The sequence below is a fragment of the Dromaius novaehollandiae genome, chromosome 28 (genome assembly GCF_036370855.1).
Source record: "Dromaius novaehollandiae isolate bDroNov1 chromosome 28, bDroNov1.hap1, whole genome shotgun sequence".
Classification (NCBI taxonomy): domain Eukaryota; kingdom Metazoa; phylum Chordata; class Aves; order Casuariiformes; family Dromaiidae; genus Dromaius; species Dromaius novaehollandiae.
The window spans coordinates 4,370,341-4,396,495 of NC_088125.1; the positions used below are offsets into that span (position 1 = coordinate 4,370,341).

Consider the following 26,155-nt stretch of genomic DNA (forward strand, 5'->3'; position numbering starts at 1 on the left):
CTTTGCTTAGTGTTTCAGATGTACGTGTCGCGCTCCTCATCTTCCTCCTGCCCCATCCTGACCCCGGGATGCTCCTGCTCCAGAGCAGCAGGCAGGATGAGATCCAGGGTGCCGTTGGATCACTGTCTTCCACTGGGGAGTAAATGGCAAATTCAAGAAGGGCACCGCAAAGCAAGCAAAAGTAAATGTAGCAGAATAAAGTTAGGTGGCAGGAAATCCCAATTTTAACTTATTTTTTTCCTACTGGTGCCCACTCTGATAATCAGATACTTTGACATATAATAAAAAATAAAACTCTATAGCTCGACTCCACAAAGCTGAGCAAATGACTGCTGTAAAAAAGGGGCTTTGTATCACGCCACTCATTTGTTCTCACAGCGCTGCTCTGTATTTCCGTATATACATCACGTTCGTTCTGCTCTGCAACATGATGGATAGAAGACGCAATTGTTTCTGCTGTGGCTCCAAAAGCACCTGTCAGGAGAAGGCCTCCGGGAGAAGAGAGGTGAGCCAGGCAGCAGAGTCCACGGCAGTGCTGGACGGAGTTCAAGGAAAACCATTCGCCTCGCCACCCTCCTGTGAGTTAACAGTAGACGGTGACTAACAGGAAAGAAACCTGACCATGGTGTCAACAGACGAATGTTTGTATTTGCCTTCTAGATATGTGTAAAACCGTATCTGGTCATAGCATGTTCTATACCTTGAATTGTATTGCTTCTGCACCCTTAGACAGACAAAATTATTGTTATAAAACATGAATTATTTACTAGCTGTACAGACCGGCTCTGTTTTCCCACCCCATCTGCACTTAAAGCCAATGTGGTTACAGTGTGTAAGGACTCTGCCAAAACTGCAAATACCCTGACTGATGTCCATGGCACACCGACCGCTTTGCTGGCCAGGCATTTCAATTAAATGGGGTGACCTCGCAGGAGCAGCGCAGCACCAGCCTCAGGAAAATGATCTAATCTGAGCATTAACAATGATTTACATCACAGCAGGGCCCAATTTCAAAGGTCCTGAGCTCCTGTAGGATATCCAGGTATTCAGCACGTCTGAAAATGAGGCTCATAACTGCTTTGTGCGACAGTTTCTCCATTGGGTTGATATCTTACTATAAGGCAATGGGTGCACTAAAAATTAATGAGCAGATTCTGGAGGTAAAGAGCTCTGTGAAACACGGATAATACTTAACTGCTTCACAGGGGGCATAGGGATTAATGAGTTAATGTTTGCAAAGTGCTTTGAAGATGAAAAGTGCTAAGTCTTATTACATCTGGTAGATGAAGTAAATGAGAATGAGGAACAGGTTCGCAATTCTGTACTGTAACTACCAGAAACAAGGTCTCTCTACATGTCATAAATAAATAAGGCTCTGAAAATGGTTTGCTCGCATGCTGTCCCTGGCAGTTTATATTCAGAGGGCCCCGGCATCGACAGGGCGGAAGGAAGGGCGCCACACTGATTCCACAGACTGCAGTCAGCCACTTCCCATTTATTTTGCTCCAAGTTATTTATTCTTTCACTTTAATTTGCTTTTCTTTCATTCTTATGTGCACATCTTGGAGATGCTGCTCAGTGAAACTCCCGCAAAATCTGCCAGCTGGACCATCAACTTATCGTACAGCTTGTGCTGCAGTTTCTAATCTCGTGGATAGACCTTGATTACTTCACTGGCTGTAACTTAAACACCTCCATTTGCTAGACCATAATTGCAGGTAATATTGTTAAGCAGGGTCCGGGTTACCTTGCTATGCAGGCGGCAGAGTGTAGGAGCATTGTCCTGACAAGTATCTTGAGCCTTGAAGGCTGCAAAACTGTATCCTTCACCCGAGCCAAACCCACTACAAAATGTGTTGTTTCTTTAGCAGCGTATTTCTTGATCATCTAAAATCCCCAAACAACCCTCAGGCTCTTAAATTTGCTGCATAATTTCTGTGGAATCTTTCCACGTCCTTTCCCCGTTGTGCTAAAGCAAAGTGGTGTCAAGGTGTTTTTCCCCGGCGGGGATCCCCTTCGGGGCACCGCTCCGCTGCAGCCCACGCGGCCCCGCGTAACGCCAGTGGGCCGAGGCCCGCGCGAGCTGTCTGCGGTTCCCCTGGGCCTGACGCTATCAGCAGGTGAGATCTGGTCCTTCATCTGTCAGTCTGGTGCTTTCATTTCAGATACGATGGCCCTGCAGTGCTAACGTGAAACGCGTGATGCCTGGAATTAAAGACCCACGTTCCCGTGGGCTCTGCTGAGTCCCTCCCGTGCAGACGAGCTGATTTGACGCTGTTTGGCCCAGATCCACAAAGCTACTGCAAGACCTCAGTGGATTTGTGCCCTTTCTATATTGGAACCGTCTGGAGGAAATCCTGCGTCCTGCGACATCTCTGGCCGCAGCCGAGGTTTCCCTCCCGTTCCCGGCGTCCCCCCACCCCGTCCCCGGCGGTGGCAGCCCTGGCAGCTTGGCCCCTTCCCCGTCCGGACGCGCGGTCTGTGAAGCCGGCACGGGAAGGCGCGCTGCCGGGGCTGCCCGGGGCCCATCCCGTCCCGCACGGCTCGCACCGGTCCTTCCCTCCGTTAATTTCCGTGTCCTCGGTTCACCCACTCGCTTTAACCACGGAAAGGCCACCGAGGGGCCTGTGCGCAGCAAGGGCGGGGCGGCGGCAGGGACAGGCCCGGTGCGGGACACGCCGCGTTCAGTCCCGGGCGACACTGGCTCTTGCGCTGTTCAACACTGACACCTACAGGCCGCCCCCCCCCCCCCCCGCCTGAGGCTGCTGCCTTCGATCTGCAGAGAGCGTGGGGATCTTCGGGGAAAAAAAAGAAATATATATATATGTATGTATATATGCATGTATGTATGTATATATGTGTATATGTATGTATGTGTATATGTATGTATGTGTATATGTATACAGTCCTCCTCAGGGATGTGCGCGTCCCCGTTGCGACTGGAACTCCCCGCCCGCGGCAGCCGCCGCGCGCAGCCGTTAACGGTCGCGCGCAGCCGTTAGCGGCCGTTTCTGTCAGGGCGCCCGCGGGCGCGCGCGGCGGCCGGCGCAGCCCATTCCCGCCGCCGGGGGGAGGGGGATGGGGAGGGGGCGGCTCCTCCCCCTCCTGCCTCGCGCAATGGTTCGCGCCGCCCCACCGCCTCCCCCCCCTCCGCCGGAAGCCGGCCGGCCCGCGCGGCCCGGAAGCGCTCGGCGTGCCCCGGAAGAGGCGGCGGGCGGGCGGCGGGGGGCCGGGCCCTGGCGGCGGAGCCGGAGGCGGAGCCCGAGTGTCCTTATCGCTGGCGCTGGCGCGGCCGCCGCCGGGCAGCGGGGAGCGCGGCGCGGGTCCCGGGCCCGCCGGCCTCGGCGCGGGCGGCAGGATGCTGCTGTTCGTGGAGGTGAGGGCGCGGCGCGGCGGGGCCGGGCCATGTGGCGGCAGGCCGCGCACGCCGCGCGGGCGGGCGGCGGCGGGGGAGGGGACGGGCTGACACAGCAAATCCGGGGGCGGCGGCGGCGGCCGCGGGCCCGGCGGAGGGGGGGGGCGGCAAGGGGGGCGCCCGGCGCTCTGGAAGGTTCCGCCGGCGGCGGCGCCTCGGCGCGGGGGCGGCGGCGGGTGAAAGGCACCGCCGTGACCTTCCGGGGGAGCCGCCGCGCCGCGGCCTGGCCTGAAGGTTACGGCGGCGCGGCCCGAGGGCGGCCCCGCTCGGCGCCGGGCGGCTCCCCCGGGGCGCAGCCGGGCGGCGCCCGACGCGCGGCGGCCCCGGTGCTGCCGGCGGGCCGAGCCCGGGCCCCCGGCGGGGGCGGCGCGGCCTGTGCGGGGCCTCCGCGCCGAGCGGGTTAGTTCCCTCGTGGCGCCGCGGGGGACGGCGATTTACCGGCGGGCGGCGGGGGCGGGCGCCCCGCGGGGAGGTCACCGGGGACGCGGCGGCGCGGCCCCGCCGGGGCTCGGCGCGGGTTTTCCTGCGTTTCGCGGAAGCCGGTGCGAGGCGGTTTCGGTCTTCGCTGGGCGAACGTGGCGCCGTCGAACTTCGCAGTGAGTTTTGCCCAGAAAGGGCGCGGGGGCGGGCGGCCCCGCTCCGGATCGGCTTCGGGGAGCAGCCGAGGGGCAGCTCGGCCTCCGGGGCGCCCTGGAGGTCTCTCACACGGATACCTAAATACACACCGCAATTGAGAACCTGCTTCCCAACCTGTTTTATTTACACTTTCAATTTTTCGAGCTGATCACCTCAGTTCTGACATGAATCCTGTCTGACTCGCGCGGAGAGAATAAAACGCGATGTAACCCTGGAACAATGAGCGTGAGGACTCTAGTTTCGTGGCGTTTAACTTTGCAGGGGAGCTGTCGAAGCTGAGCAGAGCCGCAGCCTGGTGCCTGCGGCCCGGAGTCGTGCTCGGCCTGTGGGACGGGTCCCCTCCGCGCGGGGCAGCGCCAGGCGGCTTCCAGGACCCGCAGGGGTGAAACGCAGCGGTTTGTGAACGGGGCTCGGGCTGCTCGATGGAACCGAAGCGATCGGGAGCCTGTGAAGCCAGGCAGCGCGCGTCCAAATATTTAGCAAATCCTTTTAGAGCTCCAACTTGATTTTTCAGTTGCTTTGTTTGATCTCCGTCCTTCTTTTCCACAGACAGCGTTACAGGTTAGTTTTGTGATCTTCATTCAGGAAGCGGCGGTGTTTAACTTTGAGCTTCTGCGGGCGATCCTGACTTGCTTTCCTCAAGGTGCCTTTTCACCGCCAGGACGGGGAACTTAAGCTCTTAACGAGGTGTTCTGAAATGCTGCAGTCAAATGCTTTAAAGTAGACGGTACCTCTTATCCTAGGAGCTTTGGGGGTGTCTGAAAAACACTGCACAGAGCGAGATTGTGTCTGAAGCCCTGAAATGCTTCTGGGAGGATTAGCTGAGTTATTTTATCTGTCAGTGACATATTTTATGTTCAGCTGATATATGTGTGAGCTGATTGTGAATAGATTCCTGCACAGCGGAGTTCTGTTTACCTTAAATATTTTCTTAGCTGAAGATATTCAGTGTAGTGAGAGATTTGTATAAGGCTCAGGTTATTTTTCATTCATTAGTCTTTAGGGTAGATCTTATCTTTTGCTCTCAGCGAGAGCCAGCATATTGTTAGCATTTAATGATAATTAAGGTGCACTGGGAGTATTATTAAATGTGTTCTGAAAAGTGCTAATGGCTTCCTATGCCTGCTCTGAGGTTTGGTCAGCTGAACGTGGGTTTCTAATTCAGTAATGTGATTATATTAGTACCTTACTGGGAAAATTGAAATCCGTGCGTTTCAGATGGATGAATTCCTGCACTAATTGTTGTCAGCGATGTTCCTGGTGAGAAAAGCAGGCCCGCGTGAAGCGCTAGATGTTGCTGGCCCTCTTTCCGCGTGTGAGGCTTCCTGTTTCACTCTTGGTGGCAAAAAAAAAAGTGCGTGGTTTGTACAGGACTGTGGCATTAAACATTTAAAGCTGGACAAGTCCTGGAGGACCGTTTTCTGCTTCTGTTGCTTCAGATGCGCTCTCTGATCAATATCTTCCAGGAAATCCTGGGATTGCAAAGAGGAATTCATAAAAACTCAGCGCAGCACGGTTGTGCGAAGCCTTGCAGGCCCCGCAGCGGGGTCTCCCTCCACGGCAGCAGCGGGGGGCAGAGCTGCCGGCCAGCCGGGGCTCCGGCCTTTGCGGCCCCTCCGGGGAGGACCACGAACCCTCCGGGGCAGAGAGGAAGCCGCCTCGGTGACGGGGAGCGGAGGGGGAGCTCATTGCCCCCTCCTGCACCCAGAGCTGCACGTAGCCAGCAGTGTGGGGCACTGACACATCTTCATCTGGCGCAGCTCGTGCAAATGAGTGCGCTCTACCCAGCGATGAAGGAGCCGCATTCTAGTTCTGGAGGGCTCCTGTCGGCTAATGAACAGGCGCTCTGTGTTCAAGGAAAGTAGTTCTCTCGTAACCGTTAAAGTTAATGTATGTTTTGAGAATTATCTGGGATCCTCCAAGCACTGAATAGTTCTTACGTGATGTGCTGCAGTCGGGTCAAAAGGAGATCCGATTGTTGCATTTGATTTGAAACCAGAATACCTTAAAACAAACTCGGAATATTTTCATTTTTCTTGGCCTAAGTGATTCTGTTAAATGTAATTTAGGCTTTTGCGATAGGAAAAAATGTTTCTTTGCTGTCCTTTCAAGGGGAGACTGGTGTTTTGATAGTCGGTCTGGAGGAATTTCTGGAGGAGCAGCTCTGATCCACGTTTGCCGAAAGTGATGTGAACTAAGCGGAAGCCCTGCCGAAGAGGACAGCTTTGTCAGCTCGTGGATACCCATGAGCGTTCCTAACCTTTGTATCTCTGTAAAGCTTTAACCTCATCATGAAAGTTCCCGATAGCAGCTGGGAGGATTGTTCTGCAGCCAATCAAAGAGGCTCAGTATTTGTCTGTTAGCTGCAGTCAAATAAGCAAGAATTGATATTTTGGCCTACTCTTCTGAAGGGCCACTTGCTAGAGCTGAATGGCACTGCTGCTGGATCATAACACACCATTTTCAGAAAACTTATGAAAATTGGGGACTTTTTTTATTCTCTGAGTCTGCGGGGTCTTGCTGTTAAGCTGAATGACATCAGAGCTGGGTCTCGTGGAGCTGCGTTACAGCTCATTTAGTGTTTCAGGTACAAAGAGGAAGTAGCCCACACTATAGTTCAGGCGTGGTCATTGTGTTAATAGATCCATTCATCTCTGTCAGCCTGAATCTGTTGGTTTCTTAGCACTTTCTGCATGAACCTGTGATTTCTGGACTTCTGCGTTACTGCATTCGATATTCAGTATGCTGTGAAGTGAGGAGCATCATCCGCCATCCTCGGGATGGCTCACGTGCTGCAGGGGCGCAGTCGCCTCCCTAGCGTGTGCCCGTTGCCGTGTATCATACTTATTCCTTAAAGTTACTTTCAGCTTGAGCTGAGCACTGACTTCTAAGACAAAAGATGGTGAGACACTGTTTATTTTCATAGGACAATGAATCATCTCCTGGAAGCGCCTTGTCTTTTTTCCGTGATGGAAGGGCTGTTTCAGGAAAAGGGATCTGTTTGCTTTCGGTTCTTGAGCAGGTGTCCCAGCGGAGTGGTACGTTGTGTCACAGGAGTGAAGAGCTCTTGAGCAAGGCCAAGTCTTCAATTCGCTGAACTGCTTCAACAGGAGAATTGAACTATGCTGGCTGTGATCATTATGTGGGTGCAACACTACTGGGGTTTTCTTCTAAGGTGTTTTCCTGAGGAGCAACTACTCTGAAAAATAAGAAGGGGAATGTGCTTGTGTCCCTTCACTTTAAGTTACTGCTAGTTCTTCTTTCTCTTTCCAGCTATATTTTTCTTCTAATATTCATGAAAGGGGAAAAACTGCATTGCTGTTTCAGTGAGTCTAGGAGTTTTCACATCCCAAAGAGGGCCACGCAAATATTGTGATCTGTTTTGCCCTCCCTCATGATTGTCTTGAACTTCTGCAGTGTTTGTAGGCTTTTTGTTACTGGATTTGGGCTTGTCCTTGTAGCAAATAGCTTTGGAACTAGGTGTGACCTTGGCAAAGGAATTATCTCTAAAGCTGTTGCAACTGCTTCCTTATCCTTTTGCTTTATGTATGAGGCCTGGTAGTAAGCCACTCCTTAATTTCAGACTCTAGGAGGCTAGCCTCTGAAATGCCAAACTTCCTTCTTCTTGAATTAGGCTTCTGTGTGAGATTTGAGCTAGGAGTAGTGGGTTTTGCCTTATAAATTCAAGGAAGTGTTGTGAACGAAGTGGGCTGTCATGTATGGGTGTGATATAGGTGACATTCTCTTCAGATAGGTGTCATGATGAAACTCAGTAACTCGTCAGTTTACTCTCCTTGAAATGTGGCTTTTTTCTTTCTTTTTTATAACCTTCCTTTCTAGGAAGAGGTCTTCAGTAGGGAAAAGTTCTCTTTTTGGTGAAAGGGGGCTGGAGGATTATGAAAGTCAAATCCTTAAAAGCTTATGAGTTATTGGAGTTCTTCACAGCTTCTCTGCTGATGCTACTGGATGTCAATAAGAGAGGCTGAAGGCAGTGCTTCTAATGGAGGTAGAAACTAAATACTTGGAAAATACCGAGGACTTTCCTGTTTCTCAATGAAAAATGACATTGGTGCTTAATAGTTGGTTGGAAACTTGAGATGTGGAACTGTACAGGAAGTTGCTAAATTCAGCTGTATTGTCTGGCTTGACTTCTAAATCATCTCTGGATTTCCTTTTCTAATAAAAGTGCTCTGGTCTCTTCAGCAGGTAACATCGAAAGGTGCTGGCTTAAACCCTAACGCGAAAGTGTGGCAAGAAGTACCCCAAGGGAGCGGTGAGGCTGTGCCAGCAACAAATGGCGCTGAGCACTCATGGCAGGAAACAGCGGCTGCGCAAGGGACTCATACCGAGGGTGAGATGTCACAGGCCTGGGTTTAAATGCTGGCCATGATGCATTCCTTGCTAGTTAGCACCGGGTATTCTCTCTGAGACTTAGCCTAGCAGTGAGATGCAACCTCATGCTGTTGTCCTTGAGGTTATTAGTGCTGGTGTAGTCATGAGTATAAATGAATATGACAAATCAGTAGATAGAAAGATAATTGTTTATAGAGATTAGATGTCCAGGTAGTGAGCTTTGGTTTAGGAATTCAGGGAGGTATCCAGAGCTATGCTTGAGCTCGAGTAACAGTGTTCAAGGGGCCCGATGATGACCAAGTATCGCGCTAAGAGGGAAACAGGTTGCTAAATGTGCAGAATGGATTCATGGTTGTCTTTCACCACTGCTGCACTTTAGTATACTCTTGACCCCGTGAACAGGAACATTATAGATCTGAGGGCCACCTGCAAGCCTGGTAGATTACTGAGCTGCTGCTGAGAACTGCTGCACAATGGCATTTGTACAGGAGCAGAAATTGCAAAGCATTTATAGTTAGCTGCTTTAAGTCTGTATTCAGTTTCGATCCCTGTTTTCCATCCTTACCACATGGTTAATCCTGTCATCCAGAATTAAGTAAAGATTCCAGTGGTTTAGCTCTCTATTCATTTTAGAATTGATATGGAGCAAATTGTATAGCTGAGGTTATTTGAAACATAGCGGCAGTCTGTTAAAGTAGGAAGCAGAAGATTCCCTGGAAAAAGGCTTAGGAAAAGTTAGGGATCAAGGAGGGAGGGTTCAGGTTGTGTGGCTGTGTGAAGAGTTTCTGATAAGTTGGGAGAAATTGAGAGAGCACTGAATTTGTGCACTGGCTGAGACACTCATTTGTCTCTTCATAACAATATGAAATAATCATGTCAATGTTGCACCGCTTGAAAAGTTAAGGGAGATTTCTCCAAACACATTTTTATGGCTTTCAAGCAATATCTACTGTCATGGTAAGTGCTTGAATAGTATCACTTCTAAAAGTACGTTTTTAGTGGATTAGTCATTAGTGTGGAAAAGATCTAGTAGAGCATAGTTGATTCTGCATAATCTATCTTGCCTGACTCTGTCGGATTAAACTGAAATTACGCTTGTTTCTATTTCAAGCAGCTGTGGTGAAGACTAAGTCTGAAGTGTCTCGAACAAGAGATTGGCCAATTTCAGCGTCATCCCTGTGTGGTTTTATAACAATCACTTGATGCTCCTGAGTCCTTTATATAAACAAGGATCATGTAATGTGTTGAATAAGTCTTTCAGTGATGTAAGCTATTTAAGTACTTCGTTTTTTAGGAACCTAATTTAAATATTTTAAATATCAGGTGGTAAGCCTGTTTTTAGATCCTCTGCCACTTTTTGCAATCTTCTAATTTCATGATCCTATTATTTATTTATCCTTCTTGCTGAGACCCTAGTGCAAACCAGAAGATCTTTCTGAAAATAGAGAGGTAGGAAGTGCTACCCAGTACAAAGTAGATGTTGAAGGTATAAGCTTTTCAATTATTGCATTTATTCTTTTAAAGTTGGTAGCCAAAACTTTTCAAACGAAAAATATTCTGAAACTTATAGTAGGCTTTCCGTTGATGATGCGTTCTTTTGCCAGGTAACATAGAGATTTCAGAGGATAGCTGCAAGCAATATGAAGTGATGTATTCTCCATCTTGTGAGGCTACAAGAAATGGCACAGTAGTGGATGAGGCATCTGCAAATGGAATGGTCCTAGCAACTGAAGATCTCGGATACCAAATCTATGAAGTTTCTGGTGAGTGTTCATGTTACAGTAACACCGTCAATTCCTCTAATTCTGTGAAGTCTTGTGCAGTTGATATTTGTCCTTTCTGATTGCCATCTGCCTTTCTCTAGACATTTTAAAGTCCAACTGCTTGTAAAGCACAGGCGTTTGGAGAACAATAACACAGCTATGTGAGGCACTCAGCAGAGCAGGAGGCTCCCTTTCTGTAGTGTTTAAGCGAAGCATTTCCTATCGGCAAACCTATGAGAAGTGAATCTGTTCTGTGTGAGAGACATGGGAACTCCATAAGTGAAAGACCTTGTCTTCTAATGCCCTTGTCACAAGGGAATCCCAAAACATTGGGTTGTAATATCGATACTCACTGATTTTTGTCTCTTTCAGTATGGTGAGTCTTTATGTATAGGCCAGGTGACCCTCTTATTTAGAAAGAACTTGGTTTAGCTTGTTTATGCTTTTCCACCTGTATTCTGGTAGTGTTGGGAATGTACATAGCTGTGAGAAGGCTTATTTTTGCAACTGGAATAGTAGTAGCTAAGTCCACACTTCCCTCAAGTGGAGGTTTTTAAAAAGTTGATTTTTCTGAGGGAGGGATATAATCAGCAAGCCTTTTTCTACCCAAAATTAATTCTGGGTGGTTCTTGTATTAGCAAAACTGGAGTGAATTTATCTTTGCAGAGGCAAAGTTGGGAAAGGTAACCAGGCACAGCATTTTTTTAATCATTATTGTATATTAAAATTCTGAAAGTGTAATTCCACTCTTGTTCTACAATTTAACTTCTAAATTGAGATTTAACGCTGTTAACATGGGGAGAAGATCTTGGGAAGTTTAAGTGCAATTTATAAACTAGGTTAGTGAAGTCCAATGTATTTCCCAAGATAGTGCTGATAGAAATGAGCGATATTCTGTTCTTTGTGGACACATCTTGAAACTGCTTAATGTAGCAAATATATGTGTGCAGATATGAGCCATTAGTGTAGTTAGTAATTAACTCACCAGGCCTGTTAGGTATCTCTCTGGTTACCTGGGAAAACAAAAGAACAAGCCATGTATGTGCATCTCACCTCACTGCAGAAAACAAGCCCTTGGCTCTCAGTTTAGTAAATATTTTCTGAGTTAAGGTATCACTTGTAAATTCCTAGTAGAAACTTTGAAATTTCCATTCAACGCGTACTTTAGAGGATCTAAGCCAGCCACAGCACTTGGGCAAGTACATGTAAACCATGGGAGCTAAATCGCTTCAACAGGCTTGACGCAAGCTGGAATGCACAGTATGGTGCTGTTTAAGAATGTCTCAATTGCCTTTTTCTCTTGTTCTTATCCAGAAGGATTCATACTTGTATTATGCAATGAAACTGCTTCTTGCATTGTGTTCTCAATGTGGAACTGAGACCTGATGGTGTTTTGTAAATGTAACTTTTAGGTGAAGGCAGCTCTGCTGTGTCCACAGAAGACATTAGAGAATGTTTAAAAAAACAACTCGAATTCTGCTTCTCACGGTATAGTACAGTTAATTCAACTGTATATGAAACCTTTATTAAAGTTGTTGACAAATATTTCCTTTTTGGCTCTATATGTACTGCGCTTGCATTTTCATTTATAAAGTTAGCTGTGGAAAGGAGTTGGTTGGGATATAAAACAAGCTTCACTGAACTGTTGCAGACACCTTGTGGTGTCAGCTGTCTCAGTCTTGTCCATACAGTCTTGTCCTTTAATGAGAATCCAGTTTAACTTCTGTGTTTCACAGTTGTAGGATGCTGAGATAATTAGCTGTGTATTACCAGAAAATATCTCTTTGGCAAGATCCTTTGCAGACGAAGTATCATGCAGAGCACTATAACCAAGGATGTCTTTCCAAATGTGGTTGTCTTTATTATTTTTAATTTTAATTATCTTCATTCTGCTTTGTCTGCTAGGATTTTTCTCTGGGGGTGGAAATCTGGGTACATTTTGGCTAGAGTAGCTGTGAATATTATCAGTGAAAATTTAAGCCTGTAGTTGTCCTTTTGTTATAAGACTTCTGTTAATAAAGTCCAGGGTTTGTCTCAAGGGCTGCATTTCTGTGTTTCTAGTGAGAATCTCTCGAAGGATCTCTATCTGATGTCTCAAATGGATAGTGATCAGTTTGTTCCAATATGGACAATTGCCAACATGGAAGGTATTAAGAAGCTGACAACTGATATGGATCTTATTCTTGAAGTTTTGAGATGTAAGTCTGGGTGTTTGATGTCTATATTAGGAGAACAAAAAACCCTTGCTTGCTTTAGAGAAGTATGTCAGTATCTTAGCTGGTTATGGCATATTGTTCTAAGAAAATGGTGAAGGGAACCTTTTCCTCCAAATGATGGTTGTTCATAAGTGGCTGTTCTAGACTCAATTTAATTTGGGACTGAGCTTTTTAGATACCTGAACTGTGGATGGAGGCAGCCTCAGACAAGTAACTAAAATGTACTGAAGCTCTAACAGAATACTGCTGATAAAACAGTCCTTTTACTCTGAATTCAGGAAATCTGTTTTGTTTAGCAGTTTGTCAAAGTACTTTGTTACAAATTGGATATGAGGAGTCTAGTACTGCTGAGAGCTTTTACAGTATACAATGTTCAATGTTAAGCCAAGTTTTGTATTTTAATTTTAGCTTCTCCTATGGTACAAGTGGATGAGAGAGGGGAGAAAGTAAGACCAAACCACAAACGATGTATTATTATTCTTCGTGAGATCCCTGAAACAACACCTATAGAGGTAAAAAGAAAAACGCGCTGCTTGAAACAGCAAGTGTTGCTTTAAAGGTCGACTGGTGTTTAATTTAATTCAACTCTGATATTTTTTTGTAAACCATTGAAGTGATTTTTTTGCTGCCTTGGTGTAACATCAAAAAAGCCAAACCAAAAACTTGTTGTTGCCCCTTTCCATTATTTTACTAATACATTAAAATGCTCTTACATAAGTTTTTCCATAGAAACTTGAGCTACCAAGGCTTTTTTGGAAGGGAGCTTGAACTGGTTTCTTTTCAGATCCAAAAATAAAATCAGTCCAGGGCATAGCTTGGAATTCAGGCTGAATTTTTGTCACAGCAGTAACTTTACTTGAAGTCAGACGGTTGTTTTGGCAGCTACAAACATTATTAAACATTTCTCATTCATTGTGACCCAGTGTGAGCTGAGCTCATTATGTTCAGAGGAGAGGGGATAATAAAATTCCTACTGACATTTGGCTAACAGAATTGTTTAGTTCTTTGTTTTCTAAAGTTGTAACACAGGGTGTTTGTCTACTAGCATTTTTAATAAGTACTTTTAATGCAAATGCTGAACAGCTGATTTGCTCCCTCTTTAAACTTTGATTATTGCAAAGTTATCGAGTTTGGTAGTGCTTTGGTAGTATTCCTTAGTCAGTCCTGTCTAGATGGCTCTCCCGATCTAAAGGCATGTTTTTGCTACCTCTTTAATATTAAATACCACCAATTCTACTCTGTAGTCTTACTTTTCTTACTGGGTATGCCTGCTGCTTTTAACTTTGAGGACTCAGTATGCTGGGCTAATATTCTTGAATTTGGGAACCGGTAAAGTACAATTTGGTGTTTGGTAACTCTGTGAAGGGGTGAGCGTGTACCCAGGCAAGAGGAACTTGTAGCTGAGTTTGCTGGCTTAGTGTTCAACTTGCGGCTTAGAGCTTGGACTAGGTCCCCTGGACTAACTGAGTTTCTCTCTCCCTCAGGAGGTTAAGGCTCTGTTTAAAAATGAAAACTGCCCCAAAGTGATAAGCTGTGAGTTTGCTCACAACAACAACTGGTACGTTACATTCCAGTCAGATACAGATGCGCAACAGGTAAGGCTGCTTTCAACTCTTACTGACATCCCAGTCCCGTTAATAATGCTTCCCCTGCTCGGGAGAATGGTGTGTGCTGCTCGCAGCTAAGATGTTAGTTTATTTACTGATCCTCCTTTTGGTATTTTAAGAAGTTATTGGCACATTGTAGTTGATACAGAAGAAAAGCTGGGAGACTAGGGTTATAATTCCTTTGTCTGACTCTTGCCTCTGTAATAATGAAATTACAGCACCCAGGCACTGAGTACGTGAGGAACTGACATCTGATATGCTGAATTTGAAGAGTTAGTGAATTTAGTTGGCCTAACAGGGAAGCACATGGCTAGGATTTCATGTTAAGTCATGTAATATCCTTTAAGTATTATTTTATCAACGTGTTCTAATGGTTATCTTTTTCTTTGTATATGCAGGCATTTAAATACTTAAGGGAAGAAGTGAAAACCTTTCAGGGCAAGCCAGTAATGGTAAGACTGTTTTATATGGTGAGAGATTTCAGAATAAAACATTGTTATTCGAATAACATTGTGAATTTATGGAAAAAAGTAAAGAATAGCCATGGGATAGGTCATGACACTTGCCTTATAGGTTAACTTGAATGAGGTCATATATGGCTTTGAAAAATTACAGTTCAGTGGCTGCTTGTTATTCACAGGGCTGTTTCTCATGAGGTGTGAACTGAATTTGTTTCATCCTCCCTCCTTCATTTCCCCCCAAATCTGGGTCTTTCTCTGCAGACCTCAGGAGAGGGATTCCTGCTGTCATGAGTGTCTAGCTTGAGTTAGCTGCTCCATAAATAATGCTGAAGCAGGCTGGTATTGGAAGAGGACAGCTAGTCAAATGAATAGCATCTGCTGGAGACTGAAATCTGGCTTTTTCTTTGTAAAATTGTTCAAGTTGGAGTCTGGACAGTCACTGCTATAGAAAGCACCGTTTATTTTGAAAACTTGAGAGATTCTCTGGCTAAAGCAGCGTGTGCATCCTTCCCTTTAGCGTATTTTAAGAATGTGATCTGGACTGATTTTTATAACAGTTTCTATTTGTAAGCAGTAATTTACCCCACTCCTTCTGTTATAATTTCAGTAGGCAAGAAAAGTTGCAAGTTCTGCTTCTTCTCTTCTCCCAGGTAATGTATGTAATATCATTTCATCTCTTGCAGGCGAGGATAAAAGCCATCAACACATTTTTTGCTAAGAATGGTTACCGGGTAGTGGATTCTAGTGTCTATACTCAGCCTGTTCAAACACAAGCACAGTTTGCCTCACCACTGTTTATGCAGCCTGTATATAGTCCTCAGCAGTACTCTATTTACAGCATTGTGCCTCAGACATGGTCTCCAAACCCTGCACCTTACTTCGAAACACCACTGGTAAGTAACAGCTGCTAATCGGGGAAAATGAGGGGAAGGTTTTAAGAATCTGCTGACTAGGACTCAGGCCTGAGATCACAGATCAACAGCTAGCCCAAAACACAAATAATAATTTGGATAACAAAACAATGTGGTGGCGGGTGTTTTGGCTGCAGGATGCACAGATTTTCTAGTCAGATCCCTCTGCTTCTGTTTTATCGTACTTCCCTTCAGTTGATGTCATGGACCTAATAATGCAAGACTGTCAAAGGAGCCATGTGGCTTGCCATTGGCTGCAGTTTATTTCAAGGAATTTTGGTGTGAAACTCCATTTATCTGTTATCTAGTAACTCATGTTACTGGAAGAGCTTTGTAGCTTTTTCTGGAACCAGAGGACTCTGAGACTAAAGTAGATTTGCAGACTGCTAACCTGGTGGGGCTTTTTTTAAACTAGTGAGATTACAATATACTGGATATGGTAGCCCAATGTAAAAGTATAAACAGAGTGGATGAATAACTGCTGAACCTGATCTCATATAACTGCAAACATTTCTCTTTTTAGTTCAGCCATTGAGACTGTTCTGTCTGTTGCAGGCCCCCTTTCCTAACGGTGGATTTATGAATGGCTTTAATACACCAGGATCATATAAAACAAATGCTGCTTCTTTGAGTATAGGTCGCCCATTCCATAGAAATCGGTAAGATAGTTCTGTCAGTTGCTTTGCTCTCTGAGAATTTACAGTATTCAGATCCTTAAGTGTTCCTTGCGCTTGTAAAGTGCAGTGCCTCATAACGGGACTAGGTTACTTGCTTTGTTTATCAAATACACATGGCATTTTTCAACTCTACTTGATTAAAAAAGATAAAGTCGGCAGTTTGAGATCCCAAAATAATGGACATATGTGCTGGAGAGAGCAAAGGTATCTCCTCTAAAAACCTCGGAGGAATTTCAGCAAACACGTAAATAACTTCCTCTTAAGGTAGTACTTATAATTGTTTGTTATATACGGGTTGTAAACTGCTGCAAAACAAACTTGAGCTTTTCCTGATGTGTGAGTAGTTTTGTAGAGAGCCACTCAGTTTATACAGCTGAGAGTTGCATGCCTTGGCTTGTGTGTGCTAAAACTGCTTGATGCTGAGTCTGTTAGTGATTTATTTGCTATATTGCCATCTTTCCAGATAACTGTAAGGACTCAGCTCAGATATAAACATCGGAGAGGAGGAAACAGCTTTGTATTTGCTGGAACAGTGCTCTGTAAATACAATGGAGTAGTAATCTGTTTGCGTGGGTGGAAATTGTTTTATTTGCAAGTTCTTTTACTGTATTCAGCATGTGGGCTGATAGCGTAGGACTAGGTTTTTATCCTGTTTGAGAAGTCAGTTGACAACTGCCAGTACGATTAATGTTTTTGTGATGCAGTTAAGGTTTGTGGCTGTTGGCAAAAGGTGAACTTGGAAGTTAGGTCTGCAGTGACTCGGTGGAGCCTTAATACAGGGCTCTGAGAATGGTAGTACAGCTGTGCTCAGAAGACTGGGCAATCGATTCAGTTACAGCTGTGCAGCACCTAACTAAGGTCCTTTAAAAGTGTTTTTTTTTTTTTTTTTTGCCTTAAGTTGTGCTCAAACCTCAATGAAGAGTTTTACAAGCTTTATATGGATCATCTTAGAGAAGTACAGATACTGAAACTGTACAGGAGTTGTATGTACCCAAAGACTAACATCTCGAAATGCACACACATTCACTCCCTGCTTATAGATCACATTCTGCCTAATAATCTTAAGCTTTTAAAACTCCTCCTGGTTATTTTAAGACTTTAATTTGCAAAACCTCAGTCACTTTGAAGGTATAGCTTCAGGGCCATGTGTGTACAGGTTCTGCTGCTCTGTCTGGGTTGTGTTATCCTTCCTGCCAAGCTTGCTCAGCCTTCGTGCTAGTACAAAGCTCTGCTTTTGCAGTAATAGAGCTTCAGAATCTGGGAGCAGGTGTTAATTATGCTTCAACAGGATTTATTCCCAAATGGGAGACTGGTAAGGTAATAGTGAGGTGCAGACTTGAAGGTTTGGCCCAGTGATGATCAAGTATCGCGCTTAGAGAGGACAGGTCCAACAGTCAACTGTCTGGGCAGCCTGCACTTTATGCTTTTCCTTCTTTTTACTCTCTCACATCATTTCTTGTTCTCTCTGCTTTTTTCCTCCTTATCTTTCCCTCTCTTTTCTGCTTTGCTCTTCTGCCCAGGCTGAGATTGTGGCCTTCTCAATGATGGGTAAGATTATGAGATCTGAGGGCTGAATAATGACTTACACATCTTTTCCATTTTAAGAGTGGACTGCGCAAGTCAGAGAAACTTGGGAGAAGTCAGTTGGCTTATCTCCTCTTCCCTGTGCTCATTGCTGATTGAAGACTTTATTGGGCATGAAAACTGGTTCCTAATGCTTTTTGAAGCTGTAAAGTATGAACTAGTCTTTGTTCAACATGTCTTCTCTTGAACTGCAGAAGAGTTCTTTCATAAAGGTGATGCTGCTGCTTGTAGCTTTGTCCCCTGGCCCGTTAAACTCAATTTATTTTGTCATACAGGCAGTCACTAGTTAAATATTGTTTTTTGTCTTTAAAAACAAACATTTGTTTAAGCTGGTCATGTTTATTTTGTCCTCGTTTGTTGCAACATGCCTGTGGGAATGGAAGGCTGTGTCTTGTGACGAAGATCCTCAGTGCTAATATTGGTTAAATTGATATTTTTCTATCCAGTCATTTAAAAGATAACTGAAAATGTATTTGACAGAGCAGATGAATTTGAACACTTGGAATTGGGCTATTAAGTCAGGTGAAATATTTTCCACTTGTTCAGTGGACACTAAAATGCTGAAAAGCTTCTGGATGTTAATTGCAAGGCTGTGGAGAAGCCTATCAGTCATGGAGTTGATTTAAAATACTGTGGGAGAACGGCAGAGCAAAGGGAAGAATCTTGTGCTGTTATGACCAGATCGCTTATTGCTTTTCTGATTCAGTAGTCCAGTGCTGGCAAATGATAACTTGCTGTCATTCATTAAATTCTCCTGCGTTGCTTTCTTTTCCTCCCAACTTTAAGTTCTCTGGCCAAGTGGGAGCTGGAAGGAAACTACCTTTCTGTTAGCCAGTCTAGAATCCATGGCGTCCGCAACATGCCCTTCAATATTCCCTCGGCCCAAAGAAACCAGAAGTTGCATGATTTGCAGGCTGTTAAATTAAAGGGCCCTCTTTCAGCCTGGAGTCAAGTCCTTGATTGCTCTGTAGGAGATCATATAGCGACGTTAACCTTTCCTTCCAGACAGGTATCGCAGTTTGACTGGCAGAGGGAGAACTTACTCCTTGATTGCATTACTTTTAAACGCTCCTACAATAACATACTGTAAACATGCAAAATCCTCCTTCTGTCCTTAAGTTATGAGCTATGCAGGGCTGATCACATGAGAAGTATATAGTTCAAGATCCCTGCCTCATTTGCTGAAACTAGTTGGTGCTGAGTTGGAAAGACAGTGAGTTGCAGAAGTGGAAAATAGCCTAATGCGTAAGGCATCTGAATGCCACTCTGGAAAGGTGGGTTTCCTCCTTGCCACTGTTCCGTGCCATGGTAGGTGAGTGTTTTCTGGGCAATTCTCTGTTTGAGACCTGAGCCTTATCTCGCAGAGCCACTGAACATGTGCAGCTGCATCTCAGTTCAAAGAAAATTGTGCTTTGAATGCTTTGATGCTGAATAATCAATAACTGGGTAAAATGTCTGGGGTATCGCAGACTGCAAAGTCAATGTTGCAGGCGTTTGATAACGGGAACAGTGAGATGAAGATTCTGGCTTTTCAAGCTCTTGGAGAAATGAGCTCTCAGCTGTCCTAGCCGTATCTGCCCTGCTCTCTCCAGCCGGCTCAGTCCTTGTCTGCTCCTGGCTTCTTGTTCCAGTTGAACTCTGTGCTGATGCCAGATCAGCCTGTTCCTCAGGCATTGCTCAGTTCTCCAGAAAACTTTCAAGCACCTCCTGCCCATGCTCCAAGCCTAGACAACTGAAGAATCCCTCTCGGGGTTTCTGCCGAGACAATTCCTGCCCCTATATTTTTTCTTTAGTATCTGTCAGGCCATGGTCTTGATGTTTTCTTTTAATGGCCACACTTGGGGTGGGGGATTGCAAGAGAACTAGAATGAAAGGAGTAGATGAAGGTAAGGAAGAACAATTTTGTTTCAGTTTCTGACATCCTACAAATGTATGTAGGAAATAATACTTCTCTGATGGAGTTCCAGTACTTACTGATCTCCTCTGCTCTCGTCAGCTACGAACTAGCTGTAGTTGGTGGTACAGTTTTGCAGTGTGTTCTTTAGAGCCTTGAGTTACCACAGCTTCTTGCTGTACCTTACGCAGTGTGAAGCCTCACTTCCGATCATCTAACAGCTCGGAACATGCTGCGGAGGGGCCAGCTGCGGTCGGTACGATGTCGATGGGGGAAGGACCACTGAACAGAACCAACTCAAGGAATTTTGTTATGGAACGACATAACAGTACGTTAACAGGGCACCAAGATCAAGGTTATTCCCAGAAGGATTCTCCTACCACGCAGATGGAGCAGAATGGAGATTACAGCATTGGCAGGGGCAGGTAAGGAATCCTGTGTACTGCTCTCTGCTGTAAAATAGCAACGCAGTTGTGACATTGTGTGTTGGAGGCTTAAGTGACTTGTGTGAGCCAAGGAACGTCAACCATTGGCACAAAGCATATTTCTACAAACAAGTGAGCAAGGGAAAATTGACATTTAAATATATTGAGAATGATAAACATTTAACTCTACTAGGAGCATGGATGCTTCCTGCTCAACTATACATCTATTAGTTGTGCTGCCAAATACCTTACAGTAAGATAGCAAGAAATTTTTATTTTAAAATAATTAGCTGACTTGTCCCCAGAATTAAAACAGCCAATGAAGCAAAATTGGAATTTGTATTGCCATAAATGCAAAGCCAGTACTCGGTTTGGGAATTTGATGCTCCCAAATGTTGGAAGATTAACTGTTTTTATCTTTCGTCTGTTAATTCAGGTTTCTGTTGCTTAAAAATAAGTTGCTGACCAAGACAGAGAGACATGAGAAATATGATCAATAAGCTTGTTGCTATAGAGTACTAGTCTGTAAAAAGTCTAAATCGTCAACATGCTTGCTCAGATGCAGTGCTTTAGGGTAGCCTCCTTCAAGGAGAGGGAAGAACGATTCAGTTTCCCATACTGGCTATCCTTCAGGAACATAAGAGGTTTGAGCCCCTTGAAGATGGAGAGCATCCCAGAATTGTAGCTTGAGAAATCTCAGTAGGCTGCTGAGAATCCCTGCCACAGGCTCCCCTTTGTGCAGATGAGTGCATACTTGAGAGCTAGATGAATGCACTTACTGACTTGTTTTTGCCTTTAAAGGAGGAATGTTTTCAGAGGTCGGAGGAGACGGGAAGATGACCGCATTTCAGTAAGTTCTGCTTCCCCTATTGCAAGGAGTCACATGAAATGCCTGGGCTTGCTTCATGTGCCAGAGGATGGAAGCTTGTGCCCATCTGTAAAACAGATTGTGTACAACTGTTCAGTGAGTGGAAAGACAGAAATTGTTTACAAACTCAGTTTTTTCTTTGTAGAGTTTGCCTTGCATCTTGGGATGCAGGAAAGCTTTTTTGAGTAAAGCTGTTACTGTCTGCTTACTGAAATATGCTTCTCCATACATGGCTAGGTTTTTAAGGTAACTAAATGCTGAATGTCTCAACAGTATCTATCTTGTGCTGGATTAGGTGCTGTGAAATAAGGCAAGTAGCAGGCATGGTTCTTGTATTAAGAGACCATGTAAGCCAAAGAAAGTATGGAAGGATTCAAGCAGATAATGAGTAGATGATCTTGTGGTAATTCACAATTTCCAAGTAGTTTTAGACTGATCTCTTCTGGAAAAAATGTCACTGTAGCTGACACCAACTGCAGTGTGTTGGCTTTGGATTTACTGAAGCAATGACACAGTCCTTAAGTCCCCTGATCAAACTGTGGGGATTCGGTGTTTCCAGGGAATTTCCTGACACTCGGTGCTTTCAATGCTAGATGATACAACTCTCTTAATAGGCCTTTTCTTTTTCTAGAGGCCTCAGCCTTCAGCAGAAACAAAGACTCCGACACCAAAGTTTGACTTGCTAGCATCAAATTTCCCACCTTTGCCTGGCAGCACAGCAAAAACACCAGGAGAGCCTGTTCTGGAGAGCAGGATGTCTGATATCGTTAAAGGAATCTGCAAAGAAAAGGTACTTGCTCTTGTTTCGTGCATGCAAATAATATGCGTGTACTGTCTGTCTCTCCTCCCCTGCTTAAAGCATCAATGCTTGTTAGAGCTGTGCATTAGAATGCCTTAAGTCCAAATGTCATTATATGTCTGTTAATAACATTTTCTGTCCTTCTGTTCATGGATTTCCTTGGCTTCTTGGAGGTATTTAGCTGAAGCTTCTGCAGTTACACTATTGTAAATTTGGTACTATTTTGGAATAAAGCAGGCAAATGAGGAGTGTTGGCTGCTGAAGTAGGAACAGTTTGAACATAGCGTAGGTGAGGGATGTTTTCAGATCAGTCTGATCACTTGAGGTGGTGTGACTGGGCATTGATAGTCCGGGTGATGTAGCTGTACTTTTTTGATTTTTATCCCATTTTTGTTTAGCTCATATAAAGGGTAATTGTGCTTTAGCGGTCAGGCTCTGTGAAAGAAGTTACAATCAGGACTCTAGCAGCCTTTGGAAATACCTTGCTTCTCAGATGTCTTGAACTGGCATGTGCTTAAATTGCTCAACATCTGCCATCTTTCCATGTTTTGCAACTTATGTTTTCTGTACAGGAAAGCAAAGATTTGCTGTCTAGCTGTCCAGCTTCTGCTCAGGAAGAACAGATGCACAGCACTGTCCAACAGCCTGTAACAAGCGTGAGTTCACCAAGTCGGACTGAAGCTGTGGTGTTAAGGTATGCAGTTTGCTTGAAATAAGAGTATTAAAACTTGCTTCTGTATGTTCTTGCAAAGGTTCTAGCTGGTGTTCTGGAAGACAGTCATAATATTTAACCTTCCTTCTCCATTTGTGGTAGGCAGCTTCTCTAGAGGCCACTAGGTGGAAGTCACAAATCGTAACAGCCTTACAGTCCTATTTTGTGAAACCTGTAGCTAGGACTTGAAAGAAAGAAAATACCTTCTCAAAATAACTTTCATATTAGTAGGTTTTAATGTTAAATTGTTCTTGATTTAACAGCACAGTTCAGCCAGATGGCAAGCCAGAAGAAGTGTCTGCTCAGAAAGATGTTACAAGCCACACTTCCCCACCAGTGTCTGTCTGTCCTGCCAGCGCTGCAAAGCTGCCAAGGACAAATACCACTTCACCTTCTACCAATGCAAGTGCAGCACCCGCTGTGTTGATGCAGGTAAGGTCCAGAGCAGGGAATGGGCAGGGAATATGGGCAGATTTTGCTTCAACGCGCTAATGTAGCACCTGGGACCTCTTGTCAGTTCAAGACCTGGTGTTCTTGTGCAGTTTGCCATGGCTCTGGTGTACTAGTTCACTGTACTTGTTCTCGCTGTTGTACCTTGCTGCTGTGCCTAGGATAGTCTGGAAGGACATAGAGTGGTCGTTCTGCTGTGTAAACCTTGCTCTTCTACCCTTGATCCCAAAGGAGCCACGTAAGCTAAGTTACGCTGAAGTCTGCCAGAAGCCCCCAAAGGAGCCTCCTCCAGTTCCTGTTCAGCCTCTTAGGGAGCTTCGCACCAATGTAGTTCCCCCTGCCAAAAATGAAGAAAATGGTACACCTGAGAAGGCTTCAGAGAAGACTTCAGAAAAGGCTCACGACAAGGTTGAAGGTCGAATGAAGGATTATTCTGGGTTTCGAGGCAACGGGCCTCCCAGGGGAGCTGCTGGGAAAATCAGGGAACAGAGGCGCCAATTTGGACGCAGATCATCGCCTCAGGGAGCACCTCGACGTATCGGCAAGGAGCAGTACGTGCCACCCCGGTCACCAAAGTAATGCTTGTCCAGCCAATTATTGTCTATTTAATTTGAGCTGTGGACTAATGAGCAGCAAAGGAGACTGTGAGAAAGCAGTATTCATGAAGGGGAATACCGAACTGGAGTGTGGCTTGTAGGGAAGTTGTGGAGGGTCCCAAAATTCATCTCTAAAAGTGATTTCACAAATGCTGGAGGATTCCAATCAATATAAATAATAGAGATTATAATTTTTGTATTTTTGTTTTTAATTTGCAGAGGGTTTCCTGCTTGAAATCAGTTTTGGGGTTGTGAAACTAGCATTTTGACAAGGTGAAAAATATGAATTGACAAATTAACATGTCCCTCAGTGTAGGAGGAAGAGGGTAAGAGAATATTATTTTTTGAAAAATAAGCATTTCTGTAAAATTAGAACTTTTTTTAACCTATTTAACATTTGGCTTGTAGGATGATGTGTCTGCCATTAATGGCCTTGCATTGCAGAGCACATCTGCAGCGGAGGTGCTTGGTCGGCGTGTGAGTTGAATGAGTGCAGCCAGATACTGTTGTCATGACTTAGTCACTGATGATAAAAACTGAATGTACTACTGTAGTAAACTTTGTGTTTCCAGCTTGAAGTATAGTCTCTTGACCTTACTAATAATTCATTCAGCAAGCTTTTTAAACTATAGTTTTTACAGGAGACTGGATTGTAGATCAGAGCACATGGACAGCAAAAAATGTCTTCTAGATATAATTGGAAGGAGGCAGAAGGGAGCACGTCAGAATCTTTAATTTGCCCTTTTTCCCCGCCTCCTTTTGAGGGCAACTTCTTAGGGTTTTTTTTATTGCTTGTTACTTTCTCTAATCTCTTTATTACAGATTTGTGCATTTATCTTGGTATGTTTTCCCGAGGCAGGCCCGGTACAGGACTGATGGATGGCTACGCAGTACATGTTAGCTTCACATGTAAAGAGCCTGAACTTCCAGTTGCAGATGTGGAATTCTGCCTTGCAGATGGGTGCTCTGAGCACACAGTTCTGGCCCCCTCTCCCCCAAGTGTTAAACTGATGTCTCTTTTTGAACAGTTAGCAATTTGCAGACATGGCCAGGTTTCCCATATACTGACCTATCTTTGTGTTCTGGAGTAGGGTATTGGATGCTGTATACTAGAAATCAGGGTTTATACGTACTGGGAACTCATTGTTTACAGCTGATGTAGTAGCAACTGACTTTTCTTTCAACCTTTTAAAGTAAAACTAAAGGTGAAGAGTTAAACAAAAAACCCTCATGTTCAGAGAAGCTACTTGAAAGGTAGCATCTTGCCTAGCTTTATGCTGACTAAATTTGCAACACTATTGTGAAGTAAGTGGTTAAGTTTACAAGGTGATTACTGTAATGACTGAAATAGGAAAATACAATGCATTAATCTGCCAAAATCAGCATGCCAGGGTTCGAAGTTCTGTATAAAGTGTTAGGGAAAAGTAGCTTCCAGCAGTAAGAATCACACCTACTTTTTTCTTTTTTTAGTGAATAGCAAGTGTACAAATTTAAAGTCGTAAGTTGTGAACACTGGAAAACTCAATTGTGATATATACCGTAAACATCTTAGTAATATATGCTAGTGTTGCCATTAGAATGAATGTAAGTGGCAGTTAAAATAACTGTGAAAATTTTCATCTTCTGATTTCTTAGCCAGATAACCCTTGGCGACTTCTTACTCAGTAGGCATTCTCTATCAGCTGCTTTGAGAACACTCATATCTATTTTTATAAATATATATATAAAGCCAGAGTTGTCATTTCTCTAACTTATTATTCAGCTTGGCAATTGCTTTGATTTGATTCATAACACAATATAATGTATTTATGCAGTTAACTGTTCATTTCTACGCATGTTATATATATACACATATATATATATAAAAAAAATCATTACTCACTTTTAAACTACCTGTACTGGGTTTGGGAATTTTTTTAATTTAGTGAAAATCATTGATCACATCTACAGTTTAGGGATGCTTACAAAACCCTTCTCCATTTATTTGGATAATGCTACATTTGATGGAGTAATAGAGAAGTTTAAATATTTAAAGTGTTAAAGCTCTGAAATGCAATGATTTCAAAGTTAATTTTTAATCATTTTAAAGTCTATAAACAATTACTGCAGTCAAACTGGAAAAAAAAATCTGTTCTGTACAATAGTCACAGATATTTTAGGATAGATGTGCACTGTCATTGCAAAGTTGAATAAGTATTGGAATGCTAATAGCTGCCTTAAGCTGGTTGCTGTTCAAAAGGAAAAGTTATTCGGGAAGAGGCTTGTACAGATGTTGATCTTCGGCCTCCACGGTAAAGTTGGCATGCTAATTCATGCGGGCATCTGCTTTCAGTGCAGTGCATAAAATAACCTTGTAGTGCTGAAAGATAGAATTTGAATTTTTTCTAACAATTGTGAAATGTAATCTTTTTCATTTATTAGATGTGAACAAATTACTACAGTTCAATCTTTCTTGTAAGGTGATTGGAAAAACTTGACCGTGGAAAGGATGCTTTTGTATGTCCTGGGTGTGCAGCAGCAGATTATGGCTCTTGTACAGTGTATGCAAATAAATCTGTAAACCTGTTGGCTTTTTCCAGCATATTCGAACTTTTATCAGATTAAGGCACTCATAATTATTTATTTAATACTTGCGTGCAAGGATTTAACAGCATTCCCCTTCTTCCCCCTCCCCCCACTGCCATTTATACTGTGGGTTTTTTTTTCCTCTCTAATTTTTTGTGTGTCGGGGGGAACAACCAAGTAAATATAAAGGCTGTGAAAACCATAGTTTTGTGTGCAAGTTCTC

At 44.2% G+C, this 26,155-nt stretch overlaps 1 protein-coding gene across 4 annotated transcripts; it reads left to right on the forward strand.

The window, feature by feature from the left end:
* The first annotated feature begins 3,179 nt into the window (after positions 1–3,179).
* LARP4 (La ribonucleoprotein 4) lies at positions 3,180–25,948 on the forward strand. Of its 4 annotated transcripts, none has more exons than XM_064498489.1 (16): positions 3,180–3,376; positions 8,255–8,402; positions 10,009–10,167; positions 11,580–11,655; positions 12,229–12,365; positions 12,792–12,895; positions 13,868–13,978; positions 14,389–14,442; positions 15,135–15,344; positions 15,918–16,021; positions 19,709–19,942; positions 20,744–20,792; positions 21,442–21,600; positions 22,182–22,303; positions 22,585–22,753; positions 23,003–25,948. In XM_064498489.1, exons 1-16 carry the CDS (start codon positions 3,359–3,361, stop codon positions 23,348–23,350), a joined length of 2,202 nt encoding a protein of 733 aa, XP_064354559.1. In that variant the 5' UTR covers positions 3,180–3,358; the 3' UTR covers positions 23,351–25,948. The 4 variants fall into 4 exon arrangements, with proteins under 4 accessions (XP_064354559.1, XP_064354560.1, XP_064354562.1 ...); XM_064498490.1 differs by having other exon boundaries at positions 8,258–8,402; XM_064498492.1 differs by lacking the exon at positions 3,180–3,376 and adding an exon at positions 3,798–3,814.
* Positions 25,949–26,155: the final 207 nt, after the last annotated feature.